This window comes from Suncus etruscus, chromosome 2 (genome assembly GCF_024139225.1).
Source record: "Suncus etruscus isolate mSunEtr1 chromosome 2, mSunEtr1.pri.cur, whole genome shotgun sequence".
NCBI classification, from domain to species: Eukaryota; Metazoa; Chordata; class Mammalia; order Eulipotyphla; family Soricidae; genus Suncus; species Suncus etruscus.
This window is the reverse complement of record NC_064849.1, coordinates 64,004,814-64,026,791: the sequence shown is the minus strand read 5'-3', so window position 1 is coordinate 64,026,791 and position 21,978 is coordinate 64,004,814. Positions and strand designations below refer to the sequence as shown.

General features: G+C 37.4%; 1 protein-coding gene across 2 annotated transcripts in view; it reads right to left on the bottom strand.

Annotated features, from left to right (window-relative positions):
* The window catches only part of STXBP6 (syntaxin binding protein 6), a 300,438-nt gene that overhangs the window by 190,348 nt on the left and 88,112 nt on the right, over positions 1 to 21,978 (bottom strand). For both annotated transcript variants that reach the window (XM_049768215.1, XM_049768216.1), the window contains one exon: positions 21,133 to 21,321. In XM_049768215.1, coding sequence (XP_049624172.1) covers positions 21,133 to 21,286 — 154 coding nt within the window. In that variant the 5' untranslated portion in view covers positions 21,287 to 21,321. The remainder of the gene's footprint in view (positions 1 to 21,132; positions 21,322 to 21,978) is intronic.

Here is a 21,978-nt window from a genome sequence, read left to right as displayed (position 1 = left end):
ACAAGAAAAACACATGAAAATAGCCATAAAATGGTGATTAAATAAGAAACCTAGATATCTATGAGCTATGTGGATCAATCCCAAATACAATTCTCTGAGAGGATATAAAATGGCTGATAATAGCTTCTCAGTAAATGTTCTCAATGCAACCACTCTCACCACCCTAAAAAGGAGAACTGTACAAAAACTGACATTTTTTGCAAATACCAATGGGAAAGTGCTCTAATTATGTTGAACCATAATTGGATATTTTTGTAATTAATTAAATACTATAAAATAAAATCAGGAGTGCTAAGGAAATACATTTTAATTGTGTTGATGAGAGAAGAAAACACATGATTTCAGAGTGAGAAAATGGTGATCAATCATGAAGGTTTCTCAAAAGCTCTGGAAGCAAAGTCTATAACTGTGCATTGTTTACCAATAGAAATGCATTATCAGAAATGCATTATGTTAGCTCTTATGTTAACTCTTCATTGGGCAAATATCACAGAATACATTTAGACTGACCTGTGTATACTCTATAGACCTGTGTACTTTAGATTATATTTTGTAGTCTGTTGAGATCAACATCAGATATGTGTTCCATCATTGACTGAAATGTCATTATGCCATATCTGACTGCACCTAATAACATTTGAAAAGAATATCTGAAGTGAGGTACTAGAATAAGAGTAATCTCTGAGACAAGTATGCACATAAAACCAATCCAGTCTTGGTGTCATATTATTTCTGAAACAAACATAATATTTAATAACTAAATGCCACAAAAAAACAGAGTAGGTATAGTGACTTTATCTTTTGTAATATGTGGCACACTGAGTACTGTTTAGAGGCATAGAATTGGAATTTAAGATAAAAATAAAGTGTCATTTTCAAAGAGGGTTGGCATAACCATGCTATGTAAACAAATGATCTGCTTAGCTCTTTTCTATGAAGTATAACAACTGACAAAAACAATTATATGCAAGAGTACAAAGGCTCTAGTTCAAACAAATTTACCCATGGGGAAACCAAGAACTCTGCTATATCAGCAGAGAATAAGACTCCCCTGGATGAAACAATAAACGTCAGGTCTAAAAAGGAAATGTAAGTTTCCCTTTTTTAAACAGTACAAAAGGCCAAGAAGCTCAGGACTAAATCAACCAGACTCGACATAATGAAAGTATACTAAAAACAAAGTCACAGATGTTTATGTCCAATTCAAATCTAACTTAATATTAGAACTGAAACAAATAACTGTTTCCACTATATTTCACTTCCAAAAGGAGAGTCATTACTTTCCTGAGTGTTCAGAATTATGACAGGCTTCTAGCCTAGGTTAAGATATTTAGTTAGCAAAGCATCTTCCAGAGAAAGGTGTTGGGGCTATAAGGAGTAGGGTCTATGAATGAATTCAAGGGGCAATTATATGCTCTCTACTTTGTGCATCCATGTCTAAATGCCAGAGGTTATTAAACAGTACACTGCAGTGAAACAGTCACTTGTGATAATGTAGCAATAACTTCTCCTGGGATGCTAACCAGGGCTTACCTAATATAAATGATTCTAAGGGCCCGGAGATATAGCACAGTGGTGTTTGCCTTGCAAGCAGTCGATCCAGGACCTAAGGTGGTTGGTTCGAGTCCCGGTGTCCCATATGGTCCCCCATGCCTGCCAGGAGCTATTTCTGAGCAGACAGCAGGAGTAACCCCTGAGCACCGCCAGGTGTGGCCCAAAAACCAAAAAAAAAAAAGTGATTCTAAGAAAAAAAATACCTCTTAAAAGAAAAACTATTGGGGCCAGAGAGATAGCATGGAGGTAAAGTGTTTGCCATGTATGTATAAGGTCAATGGTTCGAATCCCAGCGTCCCACATGGTACCCCGAGCCTTCTAGGAGCGATTTCTAAGCGTAGAGCCAGGAGTAACTTTGAGCACTGCCGGGTGTGACCCTCCCCCCAAAAAAAACTATTAAGGCAAGGTATGTATCTCCATGGTAAAATATCTATCCTACATACGTGTATGAAGTCCTGGATTTGATCTCCAATAGCTCAAATATTTTTAAAGGGTATTAGTTACCAATGTATGCCTGTTTGTAAATTACATACTTGAGTTTGAAATACGGTGATTATAAAGCATATATGAGTCATATCAGATAAAACACAATTATATTTAGGGCTAGGGAAAGTACAGCAGGCTGAGCAGGTACTCTGCCTCATAAGATTTGGGTTTGATCCTTGGTACCACATGGTCCAGGAGAACTTCTTGGAGCAACTCCTGAACACAGAGTTAGTACTTGGGAGTGACTCCGAGTATGTGCTGCCCTTAAACAATACACAAACAAACAAACATACAAATTACATTTTAAATACAAATCTAATATTTTCTTCTCTAACCCAAATGGACTAGATAAGACATTCAGAGACAATGGCATTTTGGTTAATCCTCTCAACATAAGCTCATTAGGACCTTTCCACTTTTATGGCACCTCAGCTCAGAAGGAAATGGCAAAAAAAGGGGGGGGCTATATCTGCATACCAGAATTTCCAGATGAATAGACACCCAATTTCTAGCAACATTCAATCCCTAGGAGGGAAACAGCCACTTCTGAAAAGTACAGCCACCAGGCTCTTATCCTGAGTGAGAGGGACAAAATTTTTTTTCTACACCTTATTGGGGAAAAAAAAATGGTGCAGAGATACAGCCTCAAATTCAGTTTATCCCCTGCATTCAGAAAGTCATTTCTTCCCCTTAAAACCTACTTTTGTTTGTTTGGGGAGCATACCCAGAAGTGCTTGGGGGTTATTTCTGACTGTGCTCAGGGATCACTCCTGACAAGAATCATTGGACCATATGGTACTGAGATTGAACCCAGGTATGCTGTGTACAAAGCTAGCATTCTAATTACTGTATATCTCTCTGGCCCATCAAACCACAGTTTAGTGAGGATTGGCTCCCAAGAAGCCAACCTAGCAAGGAGATCTGAGCTTTTATCCCCTTCTTTTGCAGTATCTGGGATTAAATTCAAGGCCTCACTCATGCAAGACTTGGGTGCTCTTTTCTTGAGCTTCAGTCCAGGCTCCTTTTCCCTCTTATTTTTTCTTAATATATATATATATATATATATACACTATATTTTTTCTTACTATATTGCAGCAAACTATCCAATCCTTCTGGGCCTCTTTTTTCCTGAAAATGTTTCTGTTAGAGTTGGGGATTTCTTAGCATATCCCAAAGTGGATGATACAACCCCTGGAGAGAGGTGCTTCAATGATCCAAGGGGTGAAAGCAGCTTTGGGTACAAGCTCTGGGAACACTTTCACTGTATTGACTTTAAGAAGATATATTTCCAGTGATGTACTGAGTGATTACAGGACAGTAGTCCAAATAAGTCTGGCACCTCTATCTCTAGATAAACACCTAAACTTCTCAAAGAAAATTCCTACGAGGTTCATTTGCCTCACCCTGTTTGCTCCATAGGTTCAAATGTTAGATCTGATATAATGTCAGGTGTGAATCATTAATTAAATGCACTGACCTAGAAAACTAAAAAGTAGGCATGTGTTTTGGTTGACATTTACACCGCCCTATCCCTCATTAACCACAGTACAATGGGAGATATCTAATCAATTTGTATGTGTAAGTACCAAAGAGATGGACAAAGAGCTGCCTCTTTTATTTTTTAATTAATTAATTTTTCTTATTTGGGGTGTTGGATCATACCCGGAGATGCTTAGAGCTCACTTCCAACTCATATTCAGAGAATATTCCTGATGGGAATCATTATCCCCTTCTTTTCCAGGAACCATAGTGCTAGAAATTGAACCCAACTGGGTGCCTGACACCTTGGCCACTATAGTGTTTCTCTCTGAACCAGACCTCTTCTAAGGAACATTAGACTAGCTTTTTGGTAGACACATATCTTCTTTTTGTCTGTTTCTGCAAAAAAGAGAACATACATGCACACATGCATGAACTTAATTAAGCACATCTGAAAAGGCACAGTGTCCTAACTATGAAGGAAGTAGGTATCAGATGTACTTCAAAGAGAACTGGATGTAGAACAAAACTAAAGAACATGGCATTTCATAACCTATTTTAAGTACAAAACAATATTTTGTTTTTAAAATTGGTTTTCATAGATACGTATTTAGAAATAGACATTTTTGATCCAAGGATTTGCCAGAGTACTGGGTTTCAGTACCATTCTACCACTCACTGGTAGTGTGGACATTTTCTAAAATAATCTGCATATCCCTCAATTTCTTCACCTGTAAGATGACATATATATATGGTCTTGTCATATATATATATATATATATATATATATATATATATATATATATATATTTACGTTCCAAATTCCTTAATTTCACAGTGAAAATTAAAAATAACAAACAATAAATGAACTCAAGAAGCTGCTAAGTCTATCTTTGTAAGTATCTAGTAAATAAAACTTTGTATCATCCTGTTAAATAAATAAAATGAAGCTGACCCTAGAATATTGTGAAAGGAAAGGGGTATTTAAAAAAAATTTAGAAAGATAGAGTGACAACTATACATGAATTTTAGCAGCACTTCCTATGGTTTTGATACTGAGTGTGTCTACATTTGTAAAGAGAAAGGTATTTTAAAACTCATAGTTCTTCAAACATAGTTGACTCCTACCTACCCCCAAGATGGAAAGGATTCTGACCAGAGGAAAATAGGTTATAAGTGCTACTTATTTCTAATAGTCAAAAATTTTAAGAGGTCAATGGTGATTGCCATGACTTCTTTTAATAAGAACAGAAATCATGCTCTCAAGGATTCAAGACTAGAGGCTTTTTTTTTTTTTTTGCCATACCTTTACAGCCCCCTTAGATCTCTCAGAGCAGAGTGCATTGCTAAACTAATTCTAACACCAAAATGCAATTAAACTTGAGGGTCTCTCTAAGCCGCATGAATCCACATGGGGTGGATGAAAAAAACATGTTAGAGGAGGGAGGGATGTTTGAAGCAATGGTATGAATATCCTCAGACATTAAAAATTAAAAAAACCAAATGAAGTTTCCATTTTCCCCTTGATGCCCCCCCCTTTTTTTTTTCAGGAAATATAGAACTGAAAGTGATTATTATGAGAAAAGAGCATTCTGGAAAGTTTTGATATATCCAATGGCCATTAAATGATCATTTATTCTTCCATAATCTGAATTCCTTCTTCAGGAGAAACACTTAAATACTTCAAAATATGGGATAATCATTCCCAACAATGGATGCACTTACAAATAGCGGCTTTTGAATGATTGTAAAAGTTGGAATAAATCAGAGAAATCTGCATTTATATTTTTCTCAGTAACTAGGCCATTGAGTAAAAATAAAAACCTTCTGCACAGTGATTTGTTGAATTCCAAGGGAATTAAAAGATCACCCAGCAGCATCTTGGTATGAATAACAAGTTTAAATAAATAAATAAGTCCACACCAAGCTCCAGCTGTTATAACCAAAGCTAGAACAAGCACTCATGGCCCAGACCTCTGTCCCTGGAGGCAAGGATTGTATTCTGCCCCATTCCCCAAGGAACTCCATCTATTCCCACAGATAAGTGCCTGCAGCATAGTTCTTGTCCTCCAGGGACTCACAGCATAGAGAGGTAAACAGAAAGCAAATTGAGTGCTACTGAACTTGCTGAGTGCTGCTGTAGAGATGACAGCAGCTCCTCTGGTAAGCAGAGGAGAAAAGTGATGAAGTTCTAGGCACTGTAATGAACTACAATTTCACAAACTTACTTGGCCTATTGACCCCTTAAAAAATAATTCAGCATCTCCCAGAAATCTACCTGCTTTAAAAAACAAACAAACAAACAAAAAAACAGAACATGCTTTCTCACTGCACTGAGGGGTACCACCACCTCCTCCTGGATCAGCACCCTGCATAGGGTGTATAGTGTGAGGAGGAGGCATAAAACTGGTTGACTCTTCATTGTATTGAATAACTGGTAACTTTACTGCTTTTGCTGTTACAATTTTCTGGTTGTTGTTTTTTGTTCTTATGGTTTTGTTTTTGCTTTCCTAAAATATTCTGCATATGGTTTAACATGAGAATAACTGAAATGGAAATACCACTCACGCACATTGGTCTTCTCTCTCTGAAGGGTAGGAAAGAGCTGAGCAAACAATAATCTGATCTTGGGGGTAAAGGGAGCTCACAGGCGTTGGTACCAGCCTCTCCCACTTCTACTATTTGCTTCATAGTGCAACTAGCTGACAACAGAGAATGTTTTTGCTTTATCCCATTCCAGTTCTCTTTTGATCTAATGAAGATACATGAAAAACAAAGCAGAGCTCCTATTTCAGGGTAGGAACTCACTGAACTAAGCCAGTTCTAACTTTTCAAACAGTTGGGTCAGAAGTTTGACACTCCATGTTCAATAACCCCCCGCAATGACCACACACTTATGAGATTAGAGAAGTCTTAATATCCTCAGAAATAGATGAGGCAGTAGGCTCCAGTAGTTCCATGATGAGTGAGATAGGACAGTACAGAAAGATTAGATGCAAACTTGGTTTAGAAATCAGAAATTAAGAATCAGAATGACTTTGAAGTCCCTGTCAAGGGTGGGACAATGAGGGGGGGAAACAAACTTGACAGAGAGTGGGGCAAAGCATAGGGAAGTAACAATTTAGGACTGTTCATGGTGAATATAGACTTTCCTGGAATTTGGCCCCATGTTACATGAGTCAAAGACATAATTAACATGTTTTATTTTATTTTTGTTTTGGGTCACACTGAGATGTACTTCAGGGCTCACTCTGCACTCAGGGATCACACCTAGTAGTGTGCAAGGAATCACATGGGGTGCCAAAGATCGAAGATGGGATGGCTGTGTGCAAGCCAAATGAGTCACTTCACTTTGCTCTCACTACAGATTAACATGCTTTATTTTGGGGGGTAGATCACACCCGGTGGCACTCAGGTGTTACTCCTGGCTCAGAAATAGCTCCTGGCAGGCTCAGGGGACCATATGGGATGCTAGGAATCGAACCGGTGTCGGTCCTGTGTTGGCTGTGTGCAAGACAAATGCCCTACTGCTGTGCTATTGCTCCAGCCCCAGAATTAACATGCTTTTAAAACTTCGGAAAATCCTGGGAGACAGATCAATATAGGTTGAGCGCATGCTTTGCATGAAAGAGGTCTAGGTTCAATGCTTGGTGTCACATTATCATTCCCTTAATATCACAAGAGTGATCCCTGAGGATCACTTAAGAAATAACTCCTAAGTACTTCCAGGTGTGACACCCCCACCCACCCAAAGCAAACAATAAACCTGCAGTTGAATTTTCTTTTTATGACAAGAACTGTTGAGAGTTCAATAATGACAATATTATAAAACAGTTCATTAAACTGAGAACTTTCTAATAATATTAGGCTTTATCATATAACATACGATCAGTTAAGCTTCAAAAGACCTCTGAGGAATATGAGTTCCATTTCATAGAGGAAAAGACAGAATTTGAAGGTGATAGGTAAAGCCATTTTATGCTTAAGCCTGTGTTCTGTTCTAGCTGTACTGGGCCAACACAGGAAATCACAGGGATCCATCCAAGCTACTTCTCAGCACCTCTGACTACCACTGAGAAAAGAGAATGCCTAAGGATGATGCTCAACTCACAAATTATAACAAAGGGCACCTCCCTTCTAAAAGCACTTAGAACACCAACACCGCCTAAGATTATATCTACAATAGTCTTGCCTTTATGAAGGGCTGGAGTTTAGGAAGTCTGCCAGGTCCAAATAAGTGTCTCACAATCACATTCGAGGAGAGCTACCAGAGTTTGCAATCTCTTTCCCTACCAACTTGCTCTATCTTTGCAAATAGTCCAAATGAATCAAAATGAATATAAGTAAATCAGCAGTGAGACTTCTTTATTTTAATAATATCTTTATTTAAGCAACATGATTACAAACATGTTTGTATTTGGGTTTCAGTCATAAAAAGAACACTCCCTTCACCAGTACAACATTCCCACCACCAATGCCTCCCCACTTTTCCTTCTCCCCCATCCCCTGCAGCTGTGAAATCTACTTCTTACAGTGGGCTGAGTGGTGGGAGAGTGCACAGATGGGACTTCCTTTTTAAATCAAACAGTTTGGCACTGGTCTCTGGGAAGAGTTTTCCCTTTTTTCCATTTGGCTTTAGTGATGGAATGTGTACATGAGAAAATGGAAAAAGAAAACTCTGTGACGTGCTAAGCCACTATAAAGATTCATGTGGTCAATAGCACATTCTCTCAAGCCTTGGGCCTTGGGGATTTCAGTGTTGTGCTCAGGGAAGACAAGTACATAGTGTTTAAAGAAGGCGAGAGATATTTATTGGACCCAGTACTTAACATTTGTACTGGGTTAAAAAAAATAATTGAAAGTGTGCATCCATTTAAGAGTCTCAGCTCTGTCTCCATTCAGCCACCTGAGGCCAAGCAATGTTCTTAGCCACTTTATATTATCTTTTAAAAATAATAGGGAGCGAGAGCAATAGCACAGTAGTAGGGCATTTACCTTGCACACAGATGACCCAGGACGGACATGGGTTCTATCCCTGGCATCCCATATGGTCCCCCTAGTCTGCCAGGAGCGATTTCTGAATGCAGATCCAGGACTAGTCCCTAAATTCCACCGGGTGTGGCCCCCCTAAAAACAAACCAAAATAAAAAATATATATATATATATATATATATATATATATATATATATATATATATATATATATATATATAAAACAACAGGACCTAAAACACAATGCTGCCATGAGAATTAAATGAGATAACTCCTGTTAAATGCTTTAACACTCCTCTTTTCCACAATGCTTTCAAAAAGACAAATAAAATCACTCCTTGTTTTCATGGGCTGGGATCTTGAATCTTACAGGAAACAAATAACAACAAAAAAGTTGTAAGACATGCACTTTTTATAGACTAGAACTGAATGAAACAAGTCCTACATGGCAATGTCCCAGTCAGGAGCCTTTCAGAATTTCCCTGGGGAGTTAATTTCCTACAGGATTGTAGTGCATCCACTGACTTTATCATTCTACAAGGGTGTTCTCCTGATAGCCCAGATACTAATGGACAGGGGTTGTTGTCACCCAGGCCAAGTATGTCAGAAAGCAAAGTAATCCTAAACATAATTGTGATTAAAGTTGTGTGATGAAAGGTCACAACAAGTGTTTGATTTGGGAAGTTTTCTTGGCTTAGAATCAAATTATCTGGGATTCAAATCTATCTTATTACTCATAAACTAATGCTCTTTGACAAGATCATTTACTTCAGTATGCTCAGTTGTTTGTTTTTGTTTTTGTTTTTGTTTTTTTGCATCTACAAAACAGGGCAGCCATTACCGACCTCATAACATTATTATAAAAATTAGCTGAGGGGCTGGAATAATAGCCCAGCCAATAGGTCTGTCTCTCCCCAGAATCCTCTATTTTTCTATCCTGAGTTACCTCTATATTACTCCAAGTTCCTCTAGAAGTAATTCCTGAATGCAGAGCCATGACTAGCCTCTGAGGATCATTGGGTGTAATCTCCAATCAAATAAAAAATAATTAGATAAGTTAATAATACAGGCAAATGTCACAAAATGAGGTGTTCCGATGTGAGATCTGTACCACCCTAAACATACTCAACACTGAGGCTGTTAAATGCATAGCAGTGCTATACTGAATGCCATCTATAAAAGACAATGGTATTAAATGTCCTGAACAAGAAAACAGTTCAGAAGAAAACATTTCTGCTTTACTTTTAACTCCCTTTACCCAAGAATTATTGTCACAATTGTTGTAATCAAATAAGTCTATGCACATATTACGAGAGTCAAACTGTCTATAAAAAGTGTATTGTTTTTTATAAAAATGAAGGAGGGCCTAGAAAGAATCACATAATCAAATCATCCTGAAAATAATTTCATTTTTATTGCATTGTCTTCTAGAGCTAAAGTGTTATAAATGGATTTACATATCAAAACTTTATAATAAAGAAATGACTTAGTCTGACATATTTCAAATGTCGGAGAGTCTATTAATCAACAGATTTAGAACTGAGAGAGAACGATGCAGTGTTGGCCAAACTTGAACAATATCTCTATCAATTCATAAAAGTTAAAAAAATATGTTCCTTACAAAATAATCATCTTTATGCCACCTGCTTTAACATCCATCCTGATTTAGGTCAGAGATGAGATACCAAGTGCATACTGAATGTGGCCATCAGAACACAGTACTGTGAGTGCTTCTAAGTTTGCCACCTTCAAAATTGTGAGTATAAGAGGTCATGAACTATGACAAATTCTGGTCCCTTGAGCTATGGAATAAAGAATGATCATGCCACCTACTTGACAAAGATCTTCTGAGGGAAACATTAAATCAATACACATAGTATATCTAAGCACAGATAGTAATTTTTAAGATCATCTATATAATTTTCTAAAAATCTTATTTTCAGCAAGATTTATTATTTCTGAAGACTATGTCATCATTATAAATTTTTGTATTCATCTATAGTTGCTAATGTCTTTGTGTATCTCTGAAAGCACTGTGGATGTAATTTTTTTTCCTACATAAGAACTCTTAGAAAGTCAACTCACCACTCCTGAATAAACCATTTCTATCAAGGTCAAGTTTCATCTGTCTTGTTCTTTCTTTCTCTCTCTTCTAATATTTATAGGCCTGAGATGAAATTCTGTCTGAATTAGAAAGTGGATAAAGAAAATTTCTTTCTTATGCCAGATCCCTGACAATTAACTTTGGCAACTTGGATTTTAATAACAGCCTAAATAAAGAATGTTCCCAAACCTTCATAAATGTTTCAAGTGTTCATTTGGCAAACTAACCATTTGAATTTCTCCTTACATGGTATGTATAGAATAACAACGAGATCTGTGCAAAACTTCCAAAGGATTTTGGGATATTAGAATCTTAGAGCCCAAAAGAAACTGAATAAATGAAAACTAAGAAAAATTCCGAGCCACTTAACAGAAATTAGGAAGTAATTTTTAAAATACAGAGTGTTAAAAATATAGTATTGGACTAGAGAAATAATACAAGATTAAGACATTTGCCTTGCAAGTGGATGACCCAAGTTCAATCTGTGCAACACATATGGTCCTCTGACAATAGCCAGGAGTGATTCCTGAGCACTAGTGGGTGTGTCCCCAAATAAACAGACAGACAAAAGCATATGTCAAGAATATCAATAATATGGATTGGTGTGATAGGACAGAAGATAGGGCATTCAACTGGCATAAAAGTGACCCAGGTTTGATCCCCAACATGCCATATGGTCCCACAAGTTTACCAGGAGTGATTCCTGAGTACATATCCAGGAATAATCCTTGAGCACTGCTGGTGTGTCCTCACCAATATATTAATAACATAACCCAGAATGTAATTTCCCAAATTAAATACATTTCTCAGATTGAAAAGTATGTAGTATCTATTGTATATACTTTCAAAATATAGGCAAGTTTCCCTGATGCTGCATTAGTCTGACTGAGGTTGAAGCAAGCCACCTGAATTTCGAGGCATTGTAGAGATTGTTGTAGAGAATACCAAGACATAGCAGTCACTGAAATAAAGCACAACCTTGTTCAAGATGGGTAATTTGCAATGTTACCTTCTATGGAGATATATTTACATAAATTATTTCATCAAAGCACTCATAACTTTTTTAATATAAAAATGTTGTTCCCTGAAAATCTCAAGCTACTTTGAGATTATTATTTTCTGTTTTAACAAAGTAATAGTATGCACAAATGACAAAAACTGAATTCCCATTATTCTCTATTTTTGAACATAAACATTAATATTATACAGGAAGCTTAACAAATGAAAACAAAGTCAAATAAAACCTTAACATAAAATTGCATACTTTTTTAACTCCAATAAACTGATTTTAACTACTTAGTATGTCTCTACCTATGTTTCATAAATTCAAATGATCATAGAGGAGGCACCAACTGTCAAAATTATTGTGAGTTAGAGAGTGATTTACACTTTGAATACATGAACGTTTCTAACATTTAATCTTATATGTAGTAAGCTATAATTTTTTTAAATTTTTTATTGAGACCAATGTCAATTACAAATCTTTCACAGTTGTATTTCAGGTACAGAGTGACAGTAAATTAGGGTCGTTCCCACCATCAGTGTTGACCTCCCTCCACCCCTGTTCCCAGCATGCATCCCATACCACCACCCTTACCCCCCTATACTGCTAGTGTAACAGGAACATTTTGTGCATAGCTTGTTATAGTTTGGGTTTCTTGATTCTACTGTTGTTGACACTGGTTGGGGTATTTAGGGCTAACCATTTTTTATTTCCACTCAATAGTAAGCTATAAATTTAAATAGCAGTTTCCATTAAGCATCTATTGTGGCTATCCTGGGCAATGTGCCAGGTGTAATAAGAACACACAGATCATATAAATACAAACAGAGGCTTACATAATACACAGCTGCTTCTATCCACTTTACAGGTAGGTGGACAAGGGCTAGAAGGTTAGCAGTGTATATTATCATCCCACTAGTGACTCTAAAACCTCTTTTTAAAAAAGCTCTTTTTTGGCTAGGACAATAGTACAGAGTTTTAGACTCTTGCTTTTAATAGGGCAAACTTCAGATTAATCCCCAATGCCACATATGGTCCCTACACCAAGAGTGATTCATGAATAAGCCCTGAGCAGTTCCAGGTGTTGTCCAAAAATAAAAGCAAAACAAACAAAAACCTCACTATTCAATAATATATTTACATGCAATAAATGCACTAATTTCACATGTGCAATTAAGATTGAGTTGTAAAAATTGCACATACCTAAATTACCACCACAATATGAACTTATTGCAACAAGTGCCCAGTGCCCTTTGGAGACCATCCTCTGACCCCCATCTCCTATCAAATACCATTGGATTTCTGTTACTATAGCTAAAGTTGTGTTCATTCAAGAATATCTTATGAATAGATTCCCAGAGTGTGTAGGGTTTTTTTTTTTTATGTCTTTTCATAGAATGTAATGTTTTTGAGAATTAGTTATGTTGCTGAATTTATTGGTAGCATATTTCTTTTTTCTGGGGTACTGTGCCACATTTGTTCAGGGCTTATTCCTGACTATGCTTATAGATCACTCCTGGTGGTATGTAGGGGATCATATGTGGTGCTAGAAACAAGCCTGGGCCAATCATGTATGTATAAGACAACAGGCTTGCCTCCTGTACTATCTGTTTGGCTTGAGAACTTATTTCTCTTTATTGACAGGGAACATTCATTTCACTGTATAGATGTAATTTTTTTTACCTTTTCCTATGTAGATACTTGATCATTCACAAATAAAGTGCTGATTTTTGGTTATTATAAATAGGACTTTTGGTTATTACAAACAAGTCATTATGTAAAAGTTTAATGTTTGTCTTTAATAAATAAATGCCTAGGGGCTGAGTTGCTAAGTCAAATAGGTGCTTTCTAACTTCAGCTATAAAAGTCTGTCACCAAAGCTTTTTCTTTTCTATTTTTTCTTTATATTTCCTTTCCTTTCTATTTCCCATATTTTGCTGTGCCTATGCAAACAACAACTGCCACACAAACACACACCTTTTATATTGTATTTTTATCTCTTATCTTTAAAAAAACTTACTAAACCTTCTGCTATTTTTTGACTTTATTGTAGATACAATAATTTTCACAAATATACTTGCTACTGAACTTTTTCATCTTTTTTCTTCTCTTCCATGTTATTTTTAGTTTATCTTTTTATTATTTTCTTTCTATTTTTCAATAACTTTGCTTTCTCTTATCTTGAAACAAATGTATTACGATCAGTTACGTCAACTATGTGATGCATTTTCTTTAAATTAAAAAAAATAAAAAGCCTGTCAAGCTCTTTACCAAAATAATTCTATCATTTCCACATTTCCCACAGCAAAATTTGAGAGCTAGAATTGTTTCACATGCCATCTTAACCCTTAGTATTATCAGTCTTTGTATGTGTAGCCATTACTAAAAATAAAAAGTAGAAACCACGGCTTTAAAGATTCTTAGAGGACTCAGAAATAGCACAGTGATTAAGTTGGTTGCCTTGCATGTAGCTGATTCCAAATTGACAATCACTGCTAGGAACAATCCTGAGTACAGAGACAGGACTAATACCCAAACATCATAGGGAATGCCACCCTCAGTATTCACAAACAGAATAATTTTAGTACATGCACATATGTGTGTCATTCCAGAGTCACAACAACCAAAAAGAAATATCCAAATTCTATCCCAAACTCAGATAGCAATGGCCTACTAGGAAATATTGGCAATCACAGTAATGCAGAGGAAAGGAAAGAGATTAGGACTCTGTCAACTCTCACAGCTTCATAACGGTGTAAAACTGAACCAGAGAAAGAGGAGCCAGAATCACCTTGTGTCCCAATGCAGCCATCACGCCATTTCTCTGATGTACTCTCCATCCCTATTCCCTCCTTTTCACACTAGGGACTCTCTTCTCTTAGGTGCCCCACACAGGCTTTTCATCACTCTATTTTTTCCTTTTTCACCTGTTTACAGTTTATAATTATATCTATTTTAGTGACTTACTAACATATACTATTCCTTTCCTGCCTTAGAAGGTAATTCTTGTGGTCTGTCTCATAACTATATTCTGGCACCTAAAATGCTTAGAACATAAATCATACTCAATACATGTCTAATTGTTAAGTAAAACACTACCCAATTGGAGATGTGACTGATATGCCTTCTCAGCTTCACATGACTCTGAAATTAAAGGTAACATCTTCAATTACTAGTACACTATAAACCAAACTGCAAACAACTTGGCTGCCCAAGTTGTCTGGCCTCCTCTTGGCCCCATTTCCATAAAACTACTGACTTGAATGTCAGCTCCACTTTATCAAATTAACTTCTAAAAATTTAAATGCATGAGAAGAGCAAAAGATCTTCCCCCACTTGAATGACACCAAAAAAGTTATTCTCATCATTTCAGACTTTAAATCCCTGTTACTATTTTCTCTGGCAGCAGAAATGGTTGTGCTATTTCACTAAAATGAAGCATATAGAGGCTTCACATCCTTTTTGCAGGCTTCTCAATCTGAAACAGGCTGAAAAAAAGCATATGCCTGCAATGCAAACAAAACTGCCCTCTTTTCAGTTTTAGGTATGTTCAAGGTAGAAACTCTACAAACTAATGAAAATAGGAAAAATGGTTCATTAACTGCTGTGACAAAAAATGAAACAAAACATTTTTATTATTGTATTTTGAGTATTCATTTTTAAATTTAATATTATAAAACAAAAATGGCTTCTAGGCCTGCAGTGCATTGTGTTACAATGATACTTTTGCACATACAGGAAATTTCTGTCTATATGTAGCAGTTCAGAACTACTGTTCTGGAACACCACCTTCTCTCCAATGACCTATTGTCAGGAAACCTCAAGGAAACAAACATTGAGAAAATAAAGCCTAAAAGAAAATTAGAAACTCCAGGGCCGGGTATGTGGCGCTAGAGGTAAGGTGTCTACCTGGCAAGCACTAGCATAGGACAGACCTCGGTTCGATCCCCCAGCGTCCCCATATGGTCCCCCCAAGCCAGGAGCGATTTCTGAGCGCTTAGACAGGAGTAACCCCTGAGCGTCAACCGGTTGTGGCCCCCCAAAAAAAAACAAAAAAAAAAAAAAAAAGAAAAGAAAGAAAGAAAATTAGAAACTCCAAGTGTCAGCCTGTTCAGCTCTGCCCAAATACAACATATTATAATACGTTCTACTCATTATTGGTGTAAGGGAAAACTCTAGACAATAAAATTTAAAAGTATATTCCTTCCTGGGAGCCAAGCCAGGAGGTCCTGCCAGCATGGTGTTTGGCAGCCCTCCGCCATGCTAAAGGTCTCTGTAACCAGGCCTAGGAAGGGGTGCGGGACATGGGTCACCCCAGCACCTTTCTACCTCCTTCCTCCGGTACTCCAGGGCTTTGCCTGGCCACATGGCTGGACAAGGCAGCAAGGTGGGTCCCTTGGAGGAGTTCCTAGGTGGGAATAGCAGCACAATAGGTTCTGGCATTAGAATTTACCAGGGTATTTTTCTTATTAAACCTGTTCATTGTGAAACTTTATGAGAAATATATGGATATTATTGTTTTTCCTCTGCTTGTCATTATCTGAACACTGTGCAGGTGCCGGTTTTATTCCTTTACTCCCTCACTCCCAGCTCTTGTTACCCCACATTTAACCATTTTTCTGTACTAAGGATTTTTGTTTTGGCCAAGGTGGATTACATATCTTTCACAGTAATTTTTTTGGTGGAGTTTGAAGCTTCAGCAGGCAATGCGTCACAACAAGGTTCCATGCTGTAGGCTTTTTGGCCAAGATAAGGTGAAAATGCAGCCTCGGCTGCCCCCCATAGCCTTTTCTCTCCTTCCTCCCCTTTTCCAGGGTTATTCATGGACAACTGATCAGGGTCCCAGCAAATGGGTCCAGTGAGGTGCAATTTAAAAGAGACCCCAGGCTTCCTTGTTCCTGCAAGGGGCTGGGAAGGGACTGCTGAACTTTCAAATTCCAGCAATTAGGAAGCAAACGCCTCTCGGGGAGTCAGAAGCTTCAGCAGGCAACAAGGGGAGGGCATGGCTCCATGCTCTCTTCGATTGTCCAAATCACAGACCAAAGTGGTGTCTCAAAAACACCCCCCTCCCTCTTGACTATTTTTAAAACATAAAAGGGTCACATGTATCTCCTTTGTATATCTCAGATGTATTCCCTTACAGTGGTCCTAAACTATGGCCCGTGGGCCACATATTGTATTTGTATCTGTTTTGTTTCTTCATTGCAAAATAAGATATATGCAGTGTGCATAAGAATTCGTTCATAAGTTTTGTTTTTATTATAGTCAGACCCTCCAATGGTCTGAGGGACAGTGAACTGGCCCCCTGTTTAAAAACTTTGAGGACCCCTGCATCTATAACTCTTTTCGAATACCCTCATATAGTGATAATTTTGCCTACTGGATTTGTTGATTGTTTGATTTTCCCCCTTTGAGATCTGTTTTGTAAGCAATACCGGTAGAAGAGTATCGCTGTATAAATTTCATGTATGTACCAAGTTACAGGGAATGTTGGACTTTATTCGTCGGCCCCCAGATGCACCATCAATGTCTTGTGGCATTGCTTCTCTTTTGCATAGGCACATTAAAATGGGAAAATAATACATATGCAAACAAGTTCTTATCTAATAGAGATGGAAACACAAATTTGGTAATGTAATTAGGCCTTTTACCCTGAACATTGGCATCATGATTTGGCTCAGGCCTCAGAAGAATGGGCATCGCCCCCACACACCTGAACAATGGATACCATCTATGGAAACAACCACAATTGTCTATAACATTACCAAGATCCAAGCCTCTACCAGGGAACACCGACCACTGCTTTGGCATTGACTTACTCTAAAGAGTGCTCCCAATACCCAGACGACTCAGCAACAGTCTGCATGCAGGGCAGATCGCATTGAATTGTATGCTGAAACTAGAGGATGCTCCACATCAGCCTGACATCAATGAAAGAAATGCACAGAATTCAGAGTCTTTAAATATAAGAATCTGATATCAACAATAGCTAAAGTGTGAAAAACTTTCACCAGAACCTTGAGAATGACTGGAGTTTGACGGACAGGTATGCCTGGAACCCAGAGTCGGTCTTATGCCAATAAACTTCTGTGGTGAGGCCTTTTTGTAATCAGGTCAAGGATTTTTTTCCATTTTCCCCATTTTTCTGGACCTATGCAAACAACAGCGATTGCCACTATCACACCTTTATTATATTTTTTTACTCTTATCCTTTAAGGAAAAAAAAATACAACTTACTGAACTTAAAAACAAATAACTGTAGTAGAATGCCTGTCTCGAATACAGGCAGGGGATGAGAAGGGGGAGGGGTAATGTTACACTGGTGAAGGGGGGGGTGTTCTGGTTATAACTGTAACCCAATTATGATCATGTTACTTAAATAAAAATATATTTAAAAAAATTTAAAAGTATACACAATATAAAGCTTACCATAAGAGTGGTGAGTTCATTTAGAGAAATAACTACACTGACAACTATCATAACAATGGTAGTAAGTGAGAGAAATAGAATGCTTATCTCGAAGAGAGGCAGGGGGTGGGGGAGGAGGGAGATGAAGGGCATTGGTGGTGGGAATGTTGCACTGATGATGGACTTTTCTTTCTTATAAATAAAACCCAACTGCAAACAGGTTTGCAATCATAGTGCTTAAATAATAATATTAAAAAATTAAAAATAATAAAAAAGAAAGAAAAAAAGAATACACAAATAATTTTAAGGTGTAGAGAGATATTAAAGAGGTAAGGTGCTTGCCTTATATACAGTTCACTGAGCACTGGAGTGATTCCTGATCAGAGACAGTAGTAAGCTATGAGCACAACTGGGAGTTGCTCAAACATCATTCCACACCACCCCCAAATAATAAAAACTCGAGTTTCATTTAGTAAAATACAAAAAAGTATTAGAAAAGGTTATTTTTATCTTTCATATAGTCATAATTACAAATTAGGCACCTATTAGAAACCAGACAATACCAAATGCCCTATAAGAATAACAATTTATTGGGGCTGGGTGGTGGCGCTGGAGGTAAGGTGCCTGCCTTGCCTGCGCTAGCCTAGGACGGACCGTGGTTCGATCCCCCGGCGTCCCATATGGTCCCCCAAGAAGCCAGGAGCAACTTCTGAGCGCATAGCCAGGAGTAACCCCTGAGCGTCACAGGGTGTGGCCCAAAAACCAAAAAAAAAAAAAAAAAAAAGAATAACAATTTATTAACATAATTCATATTTGGGATTAAGAGAGAGATTAGGGAGCTGGGATATAGTTTAAAGGGCCAAAGAAAATGCTTTGCATGAGGGAGGCCACGCTGGATCCTTGGCACAGCATGGCAACTCAGAACTGCTGGGAATTACCCCTGAGTATACAGCAGGGACTAACCTCCAAAGACCATTGTTGTTGTAGCCAAACAACAACCAAAAAAGAGACTAATAGGTTCTAATAAAGTCTATCACACAAGTTTAAATGAATGCTTTCTTTTTACTCACTAAAAAGTAACTCTAACCAATGATTATGGTATTTCAAATAAAGTAAGTTTTATCATTTTTCATTGTCTTTATGTAAAATAATTTAAAAATTATCTCCATCCTGAAATAAATTCTGACAAACTTAAGTGATCATAGGCTTAATTTGGGAGGGGTATGGGAGGAATGCTAAAAGTATTCTTCAAAATAAAGTTTTCTTCCCAAGTCATAAGTGAAGGAAATTGAAAACTAAGGTAGATTCACTTCTTTCATTGACCAGATACAAGAATTATCAACAATACTATAATTGTCTTATATTCAAATATGAAAAATCATAATTTCATAAAAAAAACTTATCCAAACTATCTTAAAATCTTGGTATAAACCTAAGTAATTCTTACAGATCTCCTACAGCCAGAGGAAAATTGTCAAACAAAATTCTAAGATCAATAGAGCTAATGATTATTCTTGACAAAGAAGTTTTTGACAAAGAAGAACTGTCAGGTTCAACAGTGATTGGTGAGTTTAGTCCACTTTCTCACATTTCGTGTGTCCCTATTTCTCTTAAGACAATCATTACTGATGACTGACAACTGTCAAGAACAAAGCTATTGAATCTCATGTGGTTTGAGATGACAAGCATCCAAACACCAAAATCCCAAAAGACAGACTATTTTCTGTCAATACCCCAGAAGAGAAAAAGCAGGAATAAACAAATGTGTCTGCCAAACCCTGCACTGAAGCTCCTACTGAACTGGGCAGTATGTTAAAAGAGAACATAATTTAAGCCAGAAGAAGAATAATTTTAAGGACAGAGTGATAGTACAGTGGGTAGGATCTTTGACTTTTATGTTGCCAATCTCGATTCAATCCTCAGCATACCAGATAGGTCCTGAGCACCACCAAGGGTAATTCCTGATTGCAGAGCCAGGAGTAAACCCTGAGCATCACTGTGTGTGGTCCAAAATCAAAAACAAAATAAGAAAAACAAACACAGGATAATCTATCTCACTTTTCTGTGGTATACAGAATAACTGAATGAGAAAATATAATGTTCTAATGGGAAGATGCCTACATCACCTTGATTCCAGAGCTTAGGGAGAAGAAGAAAAGAAATCAATGAGGGAAGGAAGAAAACAAGAAAGGGAAGTATGAAGGAACAGGAGCTGGAGCTTTTGGTCAGTCTGGTGATATGGGAAATAGTATAGCTAATATCCAAAGCATAGATTCAACAACACTGAAAATATAAGATCTAAGCTGAAATCACTAAACTTTGTAATGTACCTATCAACGTGGCAGGTGGAGAAAGATATGGTGGTCAGAGATAATGGTGTATGGGAACACTGGTGGAGGGAGTCGACTCTGGTGGTGGGATTAGTGTTTAACCATTATGCCTAAAACCCAACTATCATTTATTTATTTATTTTGTTTTTTTGGGCCACACCCAGTAACACTCAGGGGTTACTCCTGGCTATGTGCTCAGAAGTTGCTCCTGGCTTGGGGGACCATATGGGACACCGGGGGATCGAACCGCGGTCCGTCCAAGGCTAGCGCAGGCAAGGCAGGCACCTTACCTTTAGCGCCACCGCCCGGCCCCTCCTATCATTAACTTTGTAAATCATAGTTCCTTAATTAGATTAGACAACATATATATATCTATATATATATAGATATATATAGATATATATTTAAGTGAATGTTAGGGCTGGAGCAATATAGCACAGTGGATAGGGCATTTGCCTTGCACATGGCTACCCTGGGTTTGATCTCCAGGATCCCCTATGGTCCCCTGAGCCTGCTAAGAATAATTTCTGAACAAAGAACCAGGTGTAACCCCTGAGCGCCACTGGGTGTGGCCCTCTCAAAAAGTGATTTCTTATCTTTTCCATGTAGAGCAACCTCAAAAAATGTTAAACAAAATAAACAAAGTTTTCAAGAAGACAAGGGTAATACAGGAAGAAAAGATCAGATATGTTCATCATAGATATATAACTCACCTGAGAATAGATTCTTTTGACATAGAAGTGGTTTTAATAACATTACTATCTCATTTTCATTACCTGACAAGCAGATGTAAGTCAAATATTCGCCTTGACCCCCAGTTGCCAAAAAAGGAATCTTTTTCTTGGTCCTTCTTTTGACTTGGACAGCCCCCAGCATCCTTTCATCAAGGGGTGCAAAGATTTCCTTGCTGATGGCAGATTTGGCACTCATTGTAGAAGAAGTGAGCAGGACACTAAGTGAGCTTTCTAAAAAAAGAAAAAGAAAAGGCAAGTTGTCAACAATACCATAAAGGCCCATGTAAGAATGCTGATCTTCAGATAAAAAAATTTTTCCATTTGCAGTTGAACTTACTTGAAATGCATTACAGAATCATCAGAAGCAAGATATTCATAATTTAACAAGTCTAGAAAATCATACAAACAGAAGTGAAATATTGTTTTTACAAACTCAAAACGCCAATTACCAATGTGTGATGCACATCATGAAATGAGATCTAGAAAGATGGCTAATCTCTATTCCAATGACACCTAATTCTAACTGGCAAGTAATATCCACCCCTATTCCTAATTCTGTAAGGGACACAATTGCACATTTCCACTTGAGAAGTCTTTCTGCTATTCAGTAACTTTAAAGCCAAAATGTCCTCTAAACTACTTCCCAATCTTCTTTAAATCTAGTTTGAATCCATTTCCCTAACTATATTCATAGTAGAAATAATTAATATGTCATTTTATATACATACATTATAACTATACATATATCAGAAGACCTTTCAGCTACTCTGGGTCAGCCTAACTAAGTCATCCTTACTTATTAGCCTTTTTGACAGGGTCCTATTTTCTGTTTCTCTTTTGCATCTAGTTGCCACGTTCTGGACCCCCTGCTAAGTTCTTCACAGTTTC